The sequence below is a fragment of the Malaclemys terrapin genome, chromosome 3 (genome assembly GCF_027887155.1).
Source record: "Malaclemys terrapin pileata isolate rMalTer1 chromosome 3, rMalTer1.hap1, whole genome shotgun sequence".
NCBI classification, from domain to species: Eukaryota; Metazoa; Chordata; order Testudines; family Emydidae; genus Malaclemys; species Malaclemys terrapin.
The window spans coordinates 205,643,842-205,659,639 of NC_071507.1; the positions used below are offsets into that span (position 1 = coordinate 205,643,842).

Consider the following 15,798-nt stretch of genomic DNA (forward strand, 5'->3'; position numbering starts at 1 on the left):
CGCCTTTGCTGTAACGGGCCGAGGGAAGGCTTGGGGGCGTAGCGAGGGGGGGCGGGCCAGGGTTAGGATGGGGGGAGGGTGAGTGAATCAGGCAACGCCAAGGGCAGCCCCGAGGGACCGGCGTATGAAAAGCCCCCGCCCCACACACGGGCGGGTCCTGTCGCCGCTTCTCTCATTCGACCTCCCTGAGCAAGATGGCGGCCGCGGTGCGGGCGATCGGGAGCCTGACGCGCTTCACGGCTGCTGCCAAGTACTGTCCGCCCCGCCGCGCCGGCCTCCCCGGTGAGGGGCCGCCCGGGGGCTGGGGGGGCGAGACTGCGTCTCTCCCGGGGGGGGGCAAGTCCCGCTCTCGGGGGGGGGGGCTGGGGGGCACCTCTGGGGCTGCGCTTCTGGCGGGGGGAGGGGGCAAGGCCTGCTGTGTGCGGACTGGGGGAGAGCTGGGGCTGCACCTCTCCCTGGGGGGGGGCAAGGTCCGTTCCGTGCGGGGGTTGAACTGGGGGGAGGGGGGCAAGGCTCGCTCTCTGGGGGGGGGGGTGGCCCGCACCTCTGTCTGGGCGGGGGTTATGGGGGGGCAAGGCCTATTGTCTGGGGTGGGGGCTCTGCCTCCCCCAGGGCGTCCCCTGCACGTGCTGGGGTCCCCCACTGCCTGCCCCAGGCTCCCTGTGCCCATGGGGAGGCCGCTGACTGCAGTGTCTGGGTAAGGAGTCGGTGCTGCCCTGAGGGGGAGGGGAGGGCTCTGTCTAGTGCAGGGCTTGGTCCGCGTTGCTTGTTTGCCCTAATCCCGCTGCTGTAGGGGCCACGCAGCATCTATTGACCTCCTGGGGCTGTCTGAGGCCTGGCACTGACCGGTCCTGCCTGGGAGGGGGGTAGGCCTGAGTGTTCCCAACTGACAGGTCTTGGGATCCTCTCAGGCACCTTCCAGCCACTCTAGAAGTGTCGTACTCCCAGTATCTGGACCTTACTGAGTTTTAAATCCCCAGCGTGGGGGGCTCTGAGGTTGTAATACGTCTCCACTGTTCTTTTTCCCACTGGCCTTCTTCACCCTGGGGTTTTGGGTGGTGATGGGTTTTAATGAATAGATTAGTTTGGTTTAAAATAAATTGCGGTTAATGGGCTCTATCCAGGAGTGTGGCTGTCTCAGGGAACTGGGATTCCAATGTAAAACCTGTCCACTGGATTAAGAGCCCACTGAATTTTGCACAAACCAGCTAACTACAATTGGATCTCAGTTAATTGGGGTGGCTACTGATTTACGCTATCTTTGTCTGATGCATAACTTGACTAAATCAATAGTCACAAGAACTAATTAACATCTGAGCATAGTTTGCTGGTTTGTGAAATTTAGTGGGCTCTTAATCCAATGAACCAGTCTTCACATTAGAATCCATCACGGCAGTTGTCATTAGTTTGTTCCCTTCTTGTTAGTCTAAGCAGAGGTGCTCAAGACACTGATCTACAACTATTCCTGGAGGGGCTTTCTCCAGGTCAGAGTGGAGGGTCCTTGAAGGCAGGGTTTCCTTCTGTAAATACACAGTTAGATAGTTTGGAGGGAGCTGGGTTCCCATATGAATTTAGAATTGTGACTTTGTCAAAATGATACATGATCAGGAGGGGAGTGCTAAAAAAAATAACATTGCGCTTTTAATTGCCAGAGGCCTCTTTGTCTTTTTAGTTTCTTGTTTTCAGGATTCTCACTTTGGCTGATATGCTCTCTTAAAAATGTGGTGTTTGGACTCCCCTATTCATCATAGTTGATAGCAGTCTGCCTGGAATAGTCTTGTTCTTCACACCCCCTAAATGGCTGTTTGCCAAAATGGGGGTTGGGGTGGGCAGGACTTCCACTGGCAGGGTAAAAACTGAGGACAAAAACAGTGCACATGAGGAAAGTTACATGATCTTGGAGCCACCCCTATTGCAGACCGATTCCCCCAGCTGCTAGTAAAACAGGCGGCTTATTGTAGGGTGGAAATGTGGGCAACTGCCTGCCATCCCAAGTTCTCTTTTTCTGCTCCCTTGATGCTCAGCTTAGTTCCAGATCACAAGAGGCCTGGCCCTATGGAGCCACCTATGGACGCTGTTGTCCCCACCTCAAGCAGCATGCAATCTCCTGGTGAGTCGGGGAGTAGGGAGGGGAGTACAGGAAAAGAGACCAAAGTAAATAAAATGGTTAGGAAAAAATGAGACAGCAAATGGTGTGGGGGGTGTCATCCATATTCCAATTCATTGCAAGGGAATGGGATACTCCACCAAACATTGGGAGCCACTCCCCTAAATAAAAGTTCTAGTGAGCTCGGCACTGTACTAATACTACTTTGCCCTTATAGTGCTGTCTGTCCAGAGGTTTACAAGGTGGGTAATTTCTCTGCCTCAGTCTCCCCATCTGTACAAATCCAGTTATGTTCTGCAAAATAATAGCACTGCATAGTTGTGTGTCGATCATATTACAAGTAAGCTGGTGTTTCTCCTGGTATCAAAGTGCCTAAGTCCAGCTGGATATTTTCCTCCTTATTCAGTCTCACCAGGAGTGAGTCTTGGTCAAATTCTGCCTTCAGTGACTCGTGTGCATCCCCTTTGTAAACTTGAATTCATTAATGTCTGTAAAACTTTTGATATCCTATAATGGGGAGTGCAGAGTTCTACAGAGGTAAAAAATCAATTCCCTCCCCCTCCCCCCCCCCCATTTGTTTGGTTTGCAATAGCTTTTTACAAAAAACTGTTAGAAGTTTTTTTATTAAGTTCTTTTAGGCATTGAAACAGTTCTTAACAAACCTTTTTTTCCTGCAATGTTGGAAATCTAGTAAAAAAATGGAATTGACTAGAAACTACCAACAGAAATGAAACTGGCTAATCTCTTTATTGCCCAAGCAGGGTGAAGAATACAACATAAATAAAGAAAAGTAAATCTAGATTTAAGTCTTTCAGTTCCAGTATAATGTTGAAAATATATAAGAAAATAAATAAATAGAGGCCTGCTGGTGTTCCTTTAAAAAGCGCAAGAGGATTTTATCTATAACCTTGATTTGTACAAATTCATGCTCCTAGTTGTACATGATTTGCAGTTTAAAGTAGCAATGTTCTTACTGTAAACTGACATTTTATTGTGGTTGAGTTTTAAGCCTGGTTACTGCTTTCCAAGAGGGTTCTGGCCTTTGCAACTTTATAAACACATTATCCTGGAAAATTTGTCATCAAAAGTATTTCACCGCTTTTGCATAGTTATTAGTAGGTCACCAAAATTTTTAGGTGTCTTGCAGTAATGATAGTGACAAGGTCCCTGCCCCGGAGACCTTGCAGTCTAAATAGACAATGTGCAGGCAAAGGAAGGGGGAGGGGATATAGTGAAGTTTAGCATGTTTTGTTCCAGATTCTTGGGATCTTTTTATCTTTGTGTACCTTTAGACTGTTTTGCTGAAACTTCTTAAAAATGGTTGTAGAGAGCTTCCCGGAAAGTGTTTAAGGGGAACTTAAGAAAAGAAGCAAAGGCGTGTTAGACCATGGAACTGGGAGGGGGCTAATTCAGCCAATCAGTTACTTGCATAACTTCATGAAATAAGAGATTCTGTATCTTTTAAAGGGTGGAGCTATTTGGTGAAATCTAGGATAAGTTGACAATGTCCAAGTGCAAACCCTTACTCTCCATATAAAAATACATCTGTTAGTGACCCATCCCCAGACTTTCCTATCTGGCTATACTCTAGTGCAGACTCCTGGGGGAGGAGGGAAGGGTTGGGGAAGCTACCAGTCGTGGTCTTGTAATTTAGTCTCAATCGTTCATCTCATTTCTTCCTCCTGCTTCACCTGATAGTGTGGTGCAACCCCAGGGCTACATTGAACAAGTTCGACAAGGCAGCGCACTCCTGCCCTTTATCACCGGAATGTGGCCTGCGAAAGCCGTACTGTGAAATGCTGCGTTTTACTCCAAATTACAAGACAGATCATTTCGTGCTGGGGCCTCTAGTCTCAAGTTGCTGCATCCGTTATAAAGACGCGGGCAATGCGAGCGCTACATTTTGGCGATCACATTTGGTTGGCTGGCCTTTCAATGACTGAAGCCTAGGCACTCCCGAGCCTAGAATTTTAAGGCTATCAAAGATTTCACACAGGGTTTGTAATCTGGGCCTCAAACTTGGTCAAAAATCCTCTTAAAAATACATTCTTGGAAATCAAAACCAGGAGACAAATTTCTTAAGATGTTGCCGAGAATAAATCACTCCCACCGTTTCAGAAAGGAACTAAATGTGACACACTTTTTCCCGTCTCCCAAAGCAGTTTACCTTGCTTATGTTCCTGGGCATGATGAAATGTAGGACAAAGGTCACTCCCTCCCTTCAGAGGAGGAGACCATTTAGAAATGTAGGGGAAAGTGCATGGAGCAGCTCTGAGCCAAGATGACATGGCTGTGGGGGAAGGGATAAGTGCTTATTTGCGAAGCAAAGTGCAGGGTGCCTGATTAATCATTGTCTGGTCTGAGGGGTTGATTGGAGATTCATCCCACCCTACTTATTCCCCCTCCTGGATTTCCCACGTTGTTTTGCCTTTGGGCTAGGGCTGGTCTGCCTCCTGGGTTGGCACCCTGTAAATAAACCAATGTGGTATTCTGTAATCTAATGGCTGGCTGCTGCCAACCGTACCAATTAGGATACGCTGTTTGAAGAGCAGCATTTTTGGTTGTTTCTCACAATAGCTCATAGCAGGGGCTCCCATGGGGAAAGCAGTTGCTGCCTGCTGTAGCTAGGGGCAGCCCAGCGTTGCATTGGAAGAAGCTTTTGTCCAAGGTGAAGGTCACTTGAACAGAAGTGGGAGGTATTTTAGGGTAACAATAGGGATAACTGGAGGCAAAAATGTAAGATGCTGGCTTCAGGGGGCAGGAAAGGGGATTCTTTTGCTGAGGTTCTGCAGGTCAAAGCTTAAATGTCCCTTTTCACTTATTCTGACTTGTGGGGCCCTCTGACTGCACTAGAAGAGGGCAAGCTTATCTAAAGATTTGCACATGCAGTTGTCAGGGGTGGTGACTGAGATTTTGTTAGCATAAAGGGCAGGGGGAGAGAAGAAACATGTATTTATGGTGGCTTCATTTGTAGCCAGTCATGCATTCCTTGTAGATTAGACTAATCCCCCCAGGGAAGGAGTGGAAGATGTCATCCATGTGATATTTAGGACTGCACTGGAGAATTCATTCTGCTAGGGCAGGTCTGCCGTAGCTGAGGAGGAATTTCTAATGTCAGATTTCTAGGCTTGGAACTCTCCAGGATGCACCATGTCCTGGGATCTCTGTAGTCTGAGATGGCTCTTTAGCTTGCTACACATGAACAAACAGATGTTGAACTATGCATGCTGACAGCAAAGGCAAACACTCCGTTCTGCTCGCAGCATCCGTGGTTAATACCAAGGTCTATGGACCTCTTGTGTTGGTATTCGTGATGCTGGAAAGTCACCAGTACAAAGTCTGTGGCACGAAGGTCACACAAACAGTGGCCTGCGTGAGTTCTATGCTCTTTTATTGAAGAATCTTTGTAGAAGCTATTGACTACTTGATATATGGGCGGGGGGGAGGAACTAAAAATCTCTCAGTGGTTACCTTGAGGACAATCCAACTTAAATGTGTCTGCACTCATTTTTTGGGAAAGCCTGTAACTCCTGTTAACTTCCCTTCCTTAGGTTACGCCTGCCGGAATGTTGCCAGCTCCTCTTCTCTTCAGGGTAAGTGTGAAGAGACTGACTGTGATTTGTGACCTTTTCTGCTAAAATCCAGTAAGAACATAAGTCTGAGAGATGATCTTTTGCCTCTTGTTTACAGCTAGAACTCACGTTAACTATGACGTCAAAGGAGATGTTGCAGTTGTACGTTTCAACTCCCCAGATTCAAAGGTATTGCTTTAATCCCCTCTGACTACTAGACATTCCTTTTTCAAAAAGGATAAAGTGAGACTAGAAGTAATAGCATTGGAAAACGATTAGAGGTCTAATGAGACTGGAAAGGCCCATTGTTTAGATCGGAGGGGACATGCTGTAACAAATGAGAAGATAGGTAAGGTGCTCCTTTTACTCTTTTCTACAAGAACAAGGGGGTCTCTACTGAAATTGAAGGGAAATGTATTTAAAGCTGACCAAGGGACATTTCTGTACCCAGTAAACTAACCTGTGGAATTCATTGCCACAGTACCTCATTGAGACCAAGAGCTTACTAGCTTTCAAAATAGATGATCCGTTTGTATGGATAATGAGGGACATCCATAGCTATCGTATATAGAACTAAACAGGTTAAATCCTGATGTTCTAGATCACAAACTTCCCCTATGGGCAGATTATTTCACAGTAGCACATGGTGAGAGTTCTGCTTTGAAGCATCTGGTACTGGCAACGTCAAGGACAGGATCCTGAACTCGATGGATCACTGCGATCTGCTGTGCAATTCCTGTATTCCTAGGGCACAGACTCAAGGGATCAGACTTCATAGCAGAACTCTGCTCTGAGTAATTTGGCTGAATACAGCATTATAACTGTACCAGGCTACAGGCTTCCCCATCCGTCCTGGGCCATTCCCATACTATGTATCCTCTCCCCTGCATGAAGCAAGTATAAGAAGGTGTAGAGCAAGAGGGAGTTACTTGCTCTCGGGGAAGTTGAAGGAGAGGAAGTATCAGGGGGTAGCCGTGTTAGTCTGTATCTACAAAAACAACAAGGAGTCTGGTGGCACCTTCAAGACTAACAGATTTATTTGGGCATAAGCTTTCGTGAGTAAAAACCTCACTTCTTTGGATGCATAGAGTGAAAGTACTTTCACTCTATGCATCCGAAGAAGTGAGGTTTTTACTCATGAAAGCTTATGCCCAAATAAATCTGTTAGTCTTGAAGGAGAGGAAGTGGATTTTTCCATTCCTGCCTGCCTCTAAGCTTTGGCTTTTTATAGCGGTTCTTTCTTTTCCCTTGGAATGTGGGGGACCAGAAGGGTATGTGCTCCATGTGGGGCTGAACTCTGCCTCTGTCTTTATTCTGTATTTACAGTGTTCATTTGCTGTCTGCAGGTCAACACTCTGTCCAAACAACTGCAATCAGAGTTCACGGAGGTAATGAACGAAATCTGGGCCAATGAGGCGGTCAAAAGTGCTGTCCTGATATCAGCAAAGCAAGGCTGCTTCATTGCTGGGGCTGATATCAAGTAAGTGTTGGGGAGTAAAAGCCACCTGCTGACTGGTGCTTTGTCCATATTGACTTTCTTAGCAGACTGGAATATCCTCTTATGATCTTATGTGACATGAGCTTGCTGTCTGTGCTTCCTCGGTAGCAAGGCAGCAGTCTGATCACCAAATCTGTCCCCGTGTATCTTGACACAGGTTGCTTAGCAGGACCTGGAGCTAAGATAGCTTGGAATGGTGGATTCCCCATCAGGGACCATTTTTTGGATGTCTTTCTAAAAGATCTGTTCTAGGAATTATTTAGGGGAAGTTCTCTGGCCTGTGCTATGCAGGATCACTAGATGATCACAATGGTCCCTTCTGGTCTTGGGATCTATGGAGCATGGCTGGTCAGTGCAGCCCACTAAACTCTAACACATTGCCAGCACTTCCCTGAATGCAGAGGTGCATTCTGGGAGGGAAAAATAGTTTCCCGACTGTGATTACCGTGAGCCAGACAGCCTAGCTGGTTTGAGCATCGTATGCTGGTATGTGAGCCACGCACCAAAGGAAGAGCAGGTGTATTATGGGCTGTAGGCCTCAGGTTCCTTGCACTGGCAAGTTGCTACCTTTTGGTTATGCAGAATTTTGGATGTTTAAACACAAACTGCCCCCTGGCTCGCTAGTCTGAGGGTTAACCGTGAACTCTGGCTTGCTGTCTGCTAAACTCTGCCTGCCCAGTTGTTAGCGCATCTGGACTTCAGGGTAACTTGGGAGACTTCTTTCCATACCCAAGATTTCATATTGTGGGTTCTCTGGAAATAGCAGCTACTTGACCAGGAGGCAGCTGTAATCTCTGTGCTCTTCAACAACTCACTGACTTCCTTACCCATCCCTGGGAAGGGAAGAGACTGTGTGAAATGAGCCGTGGAGGAGGAGACAGCAGCGCCAGCCAGAGCGAGTATTTTATCTTTTGAGAAAGGACAGGTTGAATTCAAAGGCTTCCTTTGGTCTCAACATGAAGATCCTGCTCTACTGGCTCTTGCTGGCAGCAGTGCCTATTCCAAATGACACTAATTGACTAACCATTTCCAATTGGAAGGAGTCCAGTGGCACCCCCGATACGTTTCTAATTGGCGGAGTGTGTGAGATCAGAGTGCTGCTTCACAAATTATCCTGCTCTCTTCCACCCTCCCAAAGGGGCACGTGTTTGCAAAGCCTTTTGTGTGAGCTCTTTCTCCCCTGGATTTGATCTGCATTGCTTGGCAGTCTAGGGCTAGGGGGTTATACTGATCCTGCATATCTCTTAATAAAGCTGTGGGGAGTAGGAAACAGTGCCTGAAGCACTCCCTGCTTTACTGACGCTTTCTCGGCACTGCTATGCAAATCTGATCAGTCTTTCTACCCTGCTGCAGTATGATCGAATCCTGCAAGACCACTCAGGAAGTGACGCAGCTTTCTCAGGAAGGACAGAAGATGTTTGAGAAACTTGAAAAATCTCCAAAGCCCATAGTTGCTGCCATCAGTGGTTCCTGCCTGGGAGGAGGACTAGAGGTACTGTAGGGAGTTGCAGGGCTGCAGGGCAGATGCTGTTGTCATTCTGGCATGAGGCTGCAGAGGTCTCTGGGCTATTTGGGAGAATTCAGCTGCATTCCTAAGAGGATAGAGATGGGATTTCAGGCCTCATGGCAGCCAGCAAACCTGCTGAATTCTGTTTATGGTAAATGGCCTAGTTTTGTTGCATTTGAGGTCTTTGGCGTAGTCATCCTGGTTAGCTTGTGAGACAATGAAATCTAAATGCAGGGATGGACCGGGCCAATATTTGGATGGGAGGCCTGCAGGGAAAACACCAGAGCTGCCACAAGAGACGTTGGTGACTTGACAGATGGCGCTTTGTCCCGGTGTTGAACCGATATCTTAGCGCTGTGCTACAGGGCATGTTAGTGCAGTTGCTGTTTTTCAGATGAGAAACAGAGTTCAGATCCTGACCACTTGTGTTCCTTTACAGGCCCTTGTCCGAGTGGGGGTGTAAAATGGGTCTCTTGGCCAAATCCCATCTTGAGTAATTGTACCCATCCTATCTACAGTTCCCTTGTCATTTCAGATGGGTACCGTGTTCCGTCCTAGTCTGAATGGTTTAATGTTACACGCTGTCAAATAGCTACTGCATGCCCCCTAGTGGGGATAGGAAGGTGAGCGGATCTAGTCTAGGAGGGTGGTAGGCAATAAGTGGTTAGCCTGAAGGTTGTAGACTGCAGCGCTCTTGTGGTGTCACTGGATGAAAGGCTTTGCTTAAATGCAAGATTGTTATTGCTAGGAATGAAATCTCCGGGCGTGTGTGTTGCATCCCTTGGCCTGTCTCTGTGCTCTCTAGACCTCACTGATCTAGTGAAGGGTCTGGGCTTGGTATCAGCATGGGGGTAAATGCCATCTTCAGAGCCACAGGATTAATCTGTAAATAAGATGATGCTCCGATTGCACTTAATGAGATTAGCCAGTAAGAACCAGGTGATGTTTAAAGGACCCTGACTGGGGTGTAGCAGGGATCTGTGACACCACATAGGACCCAATGTCCATCCCCAGAGCTGGAGGAGACAATGAGGGAGTCCCAGGCAGTTCTGCTCATGAGGGTGTCCTTGGTGTGTATTGATGGGTTCTTGCATTTTCACCCGTGAGATGTTCTGGAAGTGCAAGCTATTCTATTGGCTATATTTTTGTCTCCTGTCCAAGGTTGCCATCTCCTGTCAATACAGAGTAGCTACAAAGGACAAGAAGACAGTGCTGGGCACACCCGAGGTGTTACTGGGACTACTGCCGGGTGCAGGGGGCACTCAGAGGCTACCAAAGATGGTAAGTGAAGAGGATGAGCAGTCCCTTTCCTTCACGTCGCTATCTCCAGGTCTGATGCCCTCTGTCTGCCTTCCAGGTGGGACTTCCTGCCGCCTTTGACATGATGCTGACCGGGAAGAACATCCGTGCTGACAGAGCAAAGAGGATGGGGCTGGTTGACCAATTGGTTGATCCACTAGGTCAGTAGCTAAGACTCGAGAATTGTCTTAAAGCTACTTAGGAGGCTAATCTGTTGCCCTTTGGATTAATTCCTCCAATTTGATTAGATGGGTAGAGAAGTCCTTGATGCTGTCATTCATCTAGTGGGATGTAGAGTTTATCATCTGGGCTGGGTGCTGGTTTTCGGAGTCTCTGCTTTTGGGGAGGGAACAGGAATTGCAGTGCAGTGTATTCAGGGTGGGGAGCATATGTTTGACATAAGCTAAACTAATTTGCCACAGTTAGAATTCAGGGTGGGTAAGACCCTGCATTCTTCACTGATCATGTCTTACTAATTGAGCACATCAAGTGATGAATCCATGGTATGCCCGCATCTTGAATACTGCGTGCAGATGTGGTCGTCCCATCTCAAAAAAAGATATATTGGAAATGTTCAGAAAAGGGCAACAAAAATGATTAGGGGTATGGAACAGCTTCCATATGAGGAGAGATTAATAAAATTGGCACTTTTCAGCTTGGAAAAAGAGATGGCAAAGGGGGCATATGAGTCTATAAAATCATGACTAGTGTGCAGAAAGTAACTAAGGAAGTGTTATTTACTCCTCCTCGTAACACAAGAACTAGGGGAGATCACCAAATGAAATTAATAGGCAGCAGGTTGAAAACAAACAAAAGGAAGTATTTCTTCACACAACACACAGTCAACCTGTGGAACTCTTTGCCAGAGGATGTTGTGAAGGCCATAACTATAACCGGGTTCAAAAAAGAACTAGATAAGTTCGTGGAGGCTAGGTCCACCAATGTCTATTAGCCAGCATGGGCAGAAATGGTGTCCCGAGCCTCTGTTTGCCAGAAGCTGGGAATGGACAGTGGGATGGATCACTTGATGATTCCCTGTTCTGTTCATTCTCGCTGGGGCACCTGGCATTGGCCACTGTCGGCAGACAGGATACTGGGCTAAATGGGCCTTTGGTCTGACCCAGTCTGGCTGTTCTTGTTAAAGGTAATGGATATCCCAAGGCCTGGATTTCAGGGCAGTATCTGTGCTCTGCATAATGATAGGTGATCTGCTTTCTTCAGTGACAGGAGAACCCCAGAGCTTTGGGCACTCAAAATTGCTAATTCACTTTCAGTTAGAAGTGGAAAGTGCTAAATCTGTTGATCTCTGCTATTCCTGCACTGAGGGACTTTTATTGGCCGGGGGCTTATTGAAGAGGGGAAACTTTAGCGTGAAAGGTGAAAACTCAAGAAAGCTTTAAGCATCTGAAAACGGGGCTTAGAATGGAAACAATTGTGCGCTATTATGTTCTGGCAGCTGATCCTGCCATAATAGTCAATTATTGTGCTTGTTTCCCTGGGCCAACACCTGGTGAAGGGAGTGCGTAGGCCTCTTAAACTGTCAACTGAAAATGCTGTCTTCCAAAAGTGCACTGGTTAAGGCCCTTTGCTTCTGCATCTCTCATCTCACGGTCTTGTCTGGCTTAACACGGTCAGCTTTCTTCCAAGTCAGTCAATTGCCATTTACGAGTGTCCCAGTGTGTACGTGAGTTTGATGTAAACCCTGTATGGTCACTTACCCAGCACAGTGCTGCCCTTTAAAAAGGAGCAAATATTCCTTGCTGTACCTCCAAATCATCTTGGCTTATTTTGAAAGTGCGGAGACAAGGTGGGTGGTGTAATGTCTTCTGTTGGTGAGAGAGAGAGAGAGAGACGCCTCTGAGCCCACACAGAGCTCTTCAGAGCTGGTCTTCACTGGTAACTTGCATCAGCTTAACTATGTCACTCAGGTGTGAAAAATCCACACCCCTGAGCAACTTAGTTAAGCCAACCTGATCCCCAGTGTTGACAGTACTAGAGCAACAGAAGAATTCTTCCATCGACCTAGCTACTGCCTCTCGGGGAGGTGGATTAGCTATGCCAACAGGAGAACCTCCCCTTGGCGTCGGTAGTGTCCATGCTGAAGCGCTACAGGAGGGCCGCTGTAGCTTTTCAAGTGTGGACAAGCCCTAAATGCCAGGTAGAAGAGGATGGGACAGATTGTTCAGCATAAGTAATTAACCCCCATTGAAATGGACTATTCAAGTGAAGTGGGCAGTTAATGCCCCTGCAGTCAGAGGATAAACAGTGGGTTACAGGTTGATGTAATAAGCCATAAATCCAGTGTCTTTAAGGGCAAGTCTACACTAAAAATGCTGCATTGGCATCAATGAAACTGTGCCACTGTAGTGCTTAAATGAAGACACTCCGACACTGACGGGAGAGAGCTTCTCCGGCCAGTGTAGTAAATCCACCTCCACAAGAGATGATAGCTATGGCAACAAGCAAAGCTGTCACATTGACATCATGCTGTCTACATGGGACATAACTGTCGCTCAGGCGTGTGGATTTTTCACACCTCGAGAGATATAGTTATACCGACGTAGGTCTGTAGTGTAGACCTGGCCTAAATCCACGATTTTCAGTGTCTAGCAAAGTTTTGAATTTAAACTCCCAGGCTCATCTTTTGAAAGTATTGTGCAGGTTTCCTTTGAGGATGAGGACTGAGTGGTCAGATATGGAAAAAGTGTTCACCCCTGGGTGATGAGGTGTATTTGTCTTTGCGTTTTGTGTGAGTTCATTCAAGAGCATAGTGATTGTCTGATTTCACCCACATAGCTGCTGTTGGGCATTTAGTGCACTGCATGAGGTACATCACATGTTGTGATAGGGCTGTGTAAGACCCATGGATCCTGAAAGCTGTGTTGGGTGTGTGTATTGACCATTATAACAGTGCAGATATGCCTACAAGTTTGGCACCTATTATAGTAGTCTTGTGCTGCTTCGAGCTGGGGTGCCCTGGTTTGTGGAGAGCTTGCTTCTGATGGTGAGCTTGGTGAGGTTACGGGCTTTTTAGGAGAGGGTTTGGGATAGATTTCTTTCAGGAGTCTGGGTTGTAATAATTTAATGATCCCCCGTATGGGTTCCAGTGTTGGAGGGGGAGAGGTGGTCAGAATTTTTTTTCCCCCATATTGAAGCAGGTTCTCTCAGGGTATCTGGGTGGCCTATTCCATGATGCAGTCTACTTCTTGGATGGAGTGTCCTTGTTTAAAGGTGGTTTTGAGCTTGTTTAGGTGCATATCCCAGACTTCCTCCTTGGTGCATATTCTGTGGTATCTCAGTGCCTGGCTGTAGATGACCGATTTCTTGGTGTGTCTGGGGTGGCTACAGGATCAGTGAAGGTAAGTCTGGTGATCCGTGGGTTTCTTGTGTATAGTTTCAAGTATCAGAGGGGTAGCCGTGTTAGTCAGAATCTGTAAAAAAGCAACAGAGGGTCCTGTGGCACCTTTAAGACTAACAGAAGTATTGGGAGCATAAGCTTTCGTGAGTAAGAACCTCACTTCTTCAGACGCAAGTAATGGAAATCTCCAGAGGCAGGTATAAATCAGTATGGAGATAACGAGATTAGTTCAATCAGGGAGGGTGAGGTGCTCTGCTAGCAGTTGAGGTGTGAACACCCAGGGAGGAGAAACTGCTTCTGTAGTTGGATAGCCATTCACAGTCTTTGTTTAATCCTGAGCTGATGGTGTCAAATTTGCAAATGAACTGGAGCTCAGCAGTTTCTCTGTGGAGTCTGGTCCTGAAGTTTTTTTGCTGTAAGATGGCTACCTTTACATCTGCTATTGTGTGGCCAGGGAGGTTGAAGTGTTCTCCTACAGGTTTTTGTATATTGCCATCCGGATATCAGGAATGTGAGGTTCTTACCCACGAAAACTTATGCTCCCAATACTTCTGTTAGTCTTAAAGGTGCCACAGGACCCTCTGTTGCTTTTTACAGATTCAGACTAACACGGCTACCCCTCTGAAATGTGTGTATAGTTGTCTGTAGGGTTCCATTGCTGAAGCTGATCCTGGTGTCTAGGAAGTTGATGCCAGTGTGAGTGTGTTCTAGAGAGTTGGACGGATGGGTGGTGAAGTGATGGAAATCTACAAGGGAGGCTAGGTAATCTGTCCAGATGAAAATACATTGATGATCTCTCAGGTACAGTATCAGTTTTGTGATGCATTTTTTTCCCCGGAAATTCTTCCTCAAGCTGGCCCATGCGGCGGTGGACATATTGGGGGCCATCCTGGTACCCAGGGCTGTTCCCAGGCTTTGGACAAAGTGTTTTGTTGTTGAGGCTGAAATGGATGAGTTGAAAACGTTTGGGGTGCAGATCTGAGTGTTGTCCATGGTCTTGTAGCTATTTCAGGCAGGCGACGATGGTGTCGCTGTGAGGGATGTTGGTGTCTAGGGAGATGACATCCATGGTACAATGTGTTAACTACTTATGCTGAACAGTCTGTTTCACCTCGTATTTAGCTGTGACACTCTGGCTATCTTTCCCAGACCTGAAGAAGAGCTCGGTGGAGCTTCAAAGTCCAACAAAATAGATTGCCTCGCCCACCTTGTGTCTCCAATATCCTGGGACCAGTCTGGCTACAACACTGCATCCAACAATGGATAATATACCCACTGCCTAGTCCTGTAAGGTTGTTAGCCCACCTGCACTGGCGTTACTCAGAAAATGCCATAATATTGAAGCTAAAGTACAGCTTTATGCTTTCCTTAAAAGCTGTTCGCTCAACTCTTTGGTACTTGATTTCTGTGTCTGGTAAAGCAGTTCTGTGGGATGGGGTGGAGCTGTAGAGATCAGCAGAGGTACGTCCGCTTTGGTCTGGTCTTTACAGAGAGAGCTGGTTCTAACAAAATACCTCCCCATCCTGTAATCCTGCAGGCTGCGTTCCCCCTCTCTGACCCATCCCTTCTGTGTTCCCAGGACCAGGCACCAAAAGTCCAGAAGAACGAACCATTGAGTACCTGGAGGAGGTAGCGATTGGCTTTGCCAGAGGTCTAGCCAATAAGACCATGTCCCACAAAAGGGAAAAAGGGCTGGTCCAGAGTAAGTGTATGGGATGCAGGCAACAAAGTTTAACTTAAAGGCTTCTTAGTGGGTTAATTCAATTCTGCCTCTAGAGACATGATTTCAGAATCCTCACGGAATCCCTCGTGAATTAAATTGGCCTAGTTTTAGACAGCAGTAGCCATACTGCGACAGCCCCGTGAACTGGCAGGATTGCTGGTCTCCCATCAGGAGCAAAGTGTGCTGCACATCAGAACCAAGGTGCATTGGCAGAACTGTGTGGCAGGGCCCATGACAGGAGGAGTAGGGAGTGGGAACCAAGGTGCATTGGCAGAGCTGTGTGGCAGGGCCCATGACAGGAGGAGTAGGGAGTGGGAACCAAGGTGCATTGGCAGAGCTGTGTGGCAGGGCCCATGACAGGAGGAGTAGGGAGTGGGAACCAAGGTGCATTGGCTGAACTTCTGCAGTAGCTGCCCACAGTATACACTGGCTAGCCAGTGGAAGTGCCACGCTTTGCGTCCGAACTTGTGCACTGAATGTGGCTTTGATCCCCTTAGAAAAGCACTTCCACAAGTGGGTAATGGTTATAATCCTTATTTAATGGAGTTCGAGGAAGCCGCTAAATCTCGCTGTGAAGTCCTGCTCCACTGAAGTCAATTGGCGTTCTTGCCATTGATTGCCATAGGAGCAGCCTTTGGCTCTCCATGGGATTTATTACCCTGGAGTGGATGGTAAGAAGGCTCCGCTGTCTAAGTGGCCTGCCCTCTAATCAGATCTCTGCTTGCCGTATCTAA

The 15,798-nt window shown here is 47.3% G+C and overlaps 1 protein-coding gene across 2 annotated transcripts in view; it reads left to right on the forward strand.

Moving 5' to 3' along the window:
• The first annotated feature begins 124 nt into the window (after nt 1-124).
• Nucleotides 125-15,798, forward strand: part of HADHA (hydroxyacyl-CoA dehydrogenase trifunctional multienzyme complex subunit alpha) — a 39,161-nt gene continuing 23,487 nt past the window's right edge. Inside the window, exons 1-9 of one of the 2 annotated variants that reach the window (XM_054022192.1) lie at nt 125-282; nt 2,025-2,110; nt 5,659-5,700; nt 5,798-5,868; nt 7,026-7,159; nt 8,531-8,669; nt 9,846-9,965; nt 10,042-10,144; nt 14,921-15,043. In XM_054022192.1, the coding sequence (XP_053878167.1) occupies nt 125-282; nt 2,025-2,110; nt 5,659-5,700; nt 5,798-5,868; nt 7,026-7,159; nt 8,531-8,669; nt 9,846-9,965; nt 10,042-10,144; nt 14,921-15,043 (976 nt within the window). The remainder of the gene's footprint in view (nt 283-2,024; nt 2,111-5,658; nt 5,701-5,797; nt 5,869-7,025; nt 7,160-8,530; nt 8,670-9,845; nt 9,966-10,041; nt 10,145-14,920; nt 15,044-15,798) is intronic. The other variant, XM_054022193.1, reaches the window with a different exon arrangement.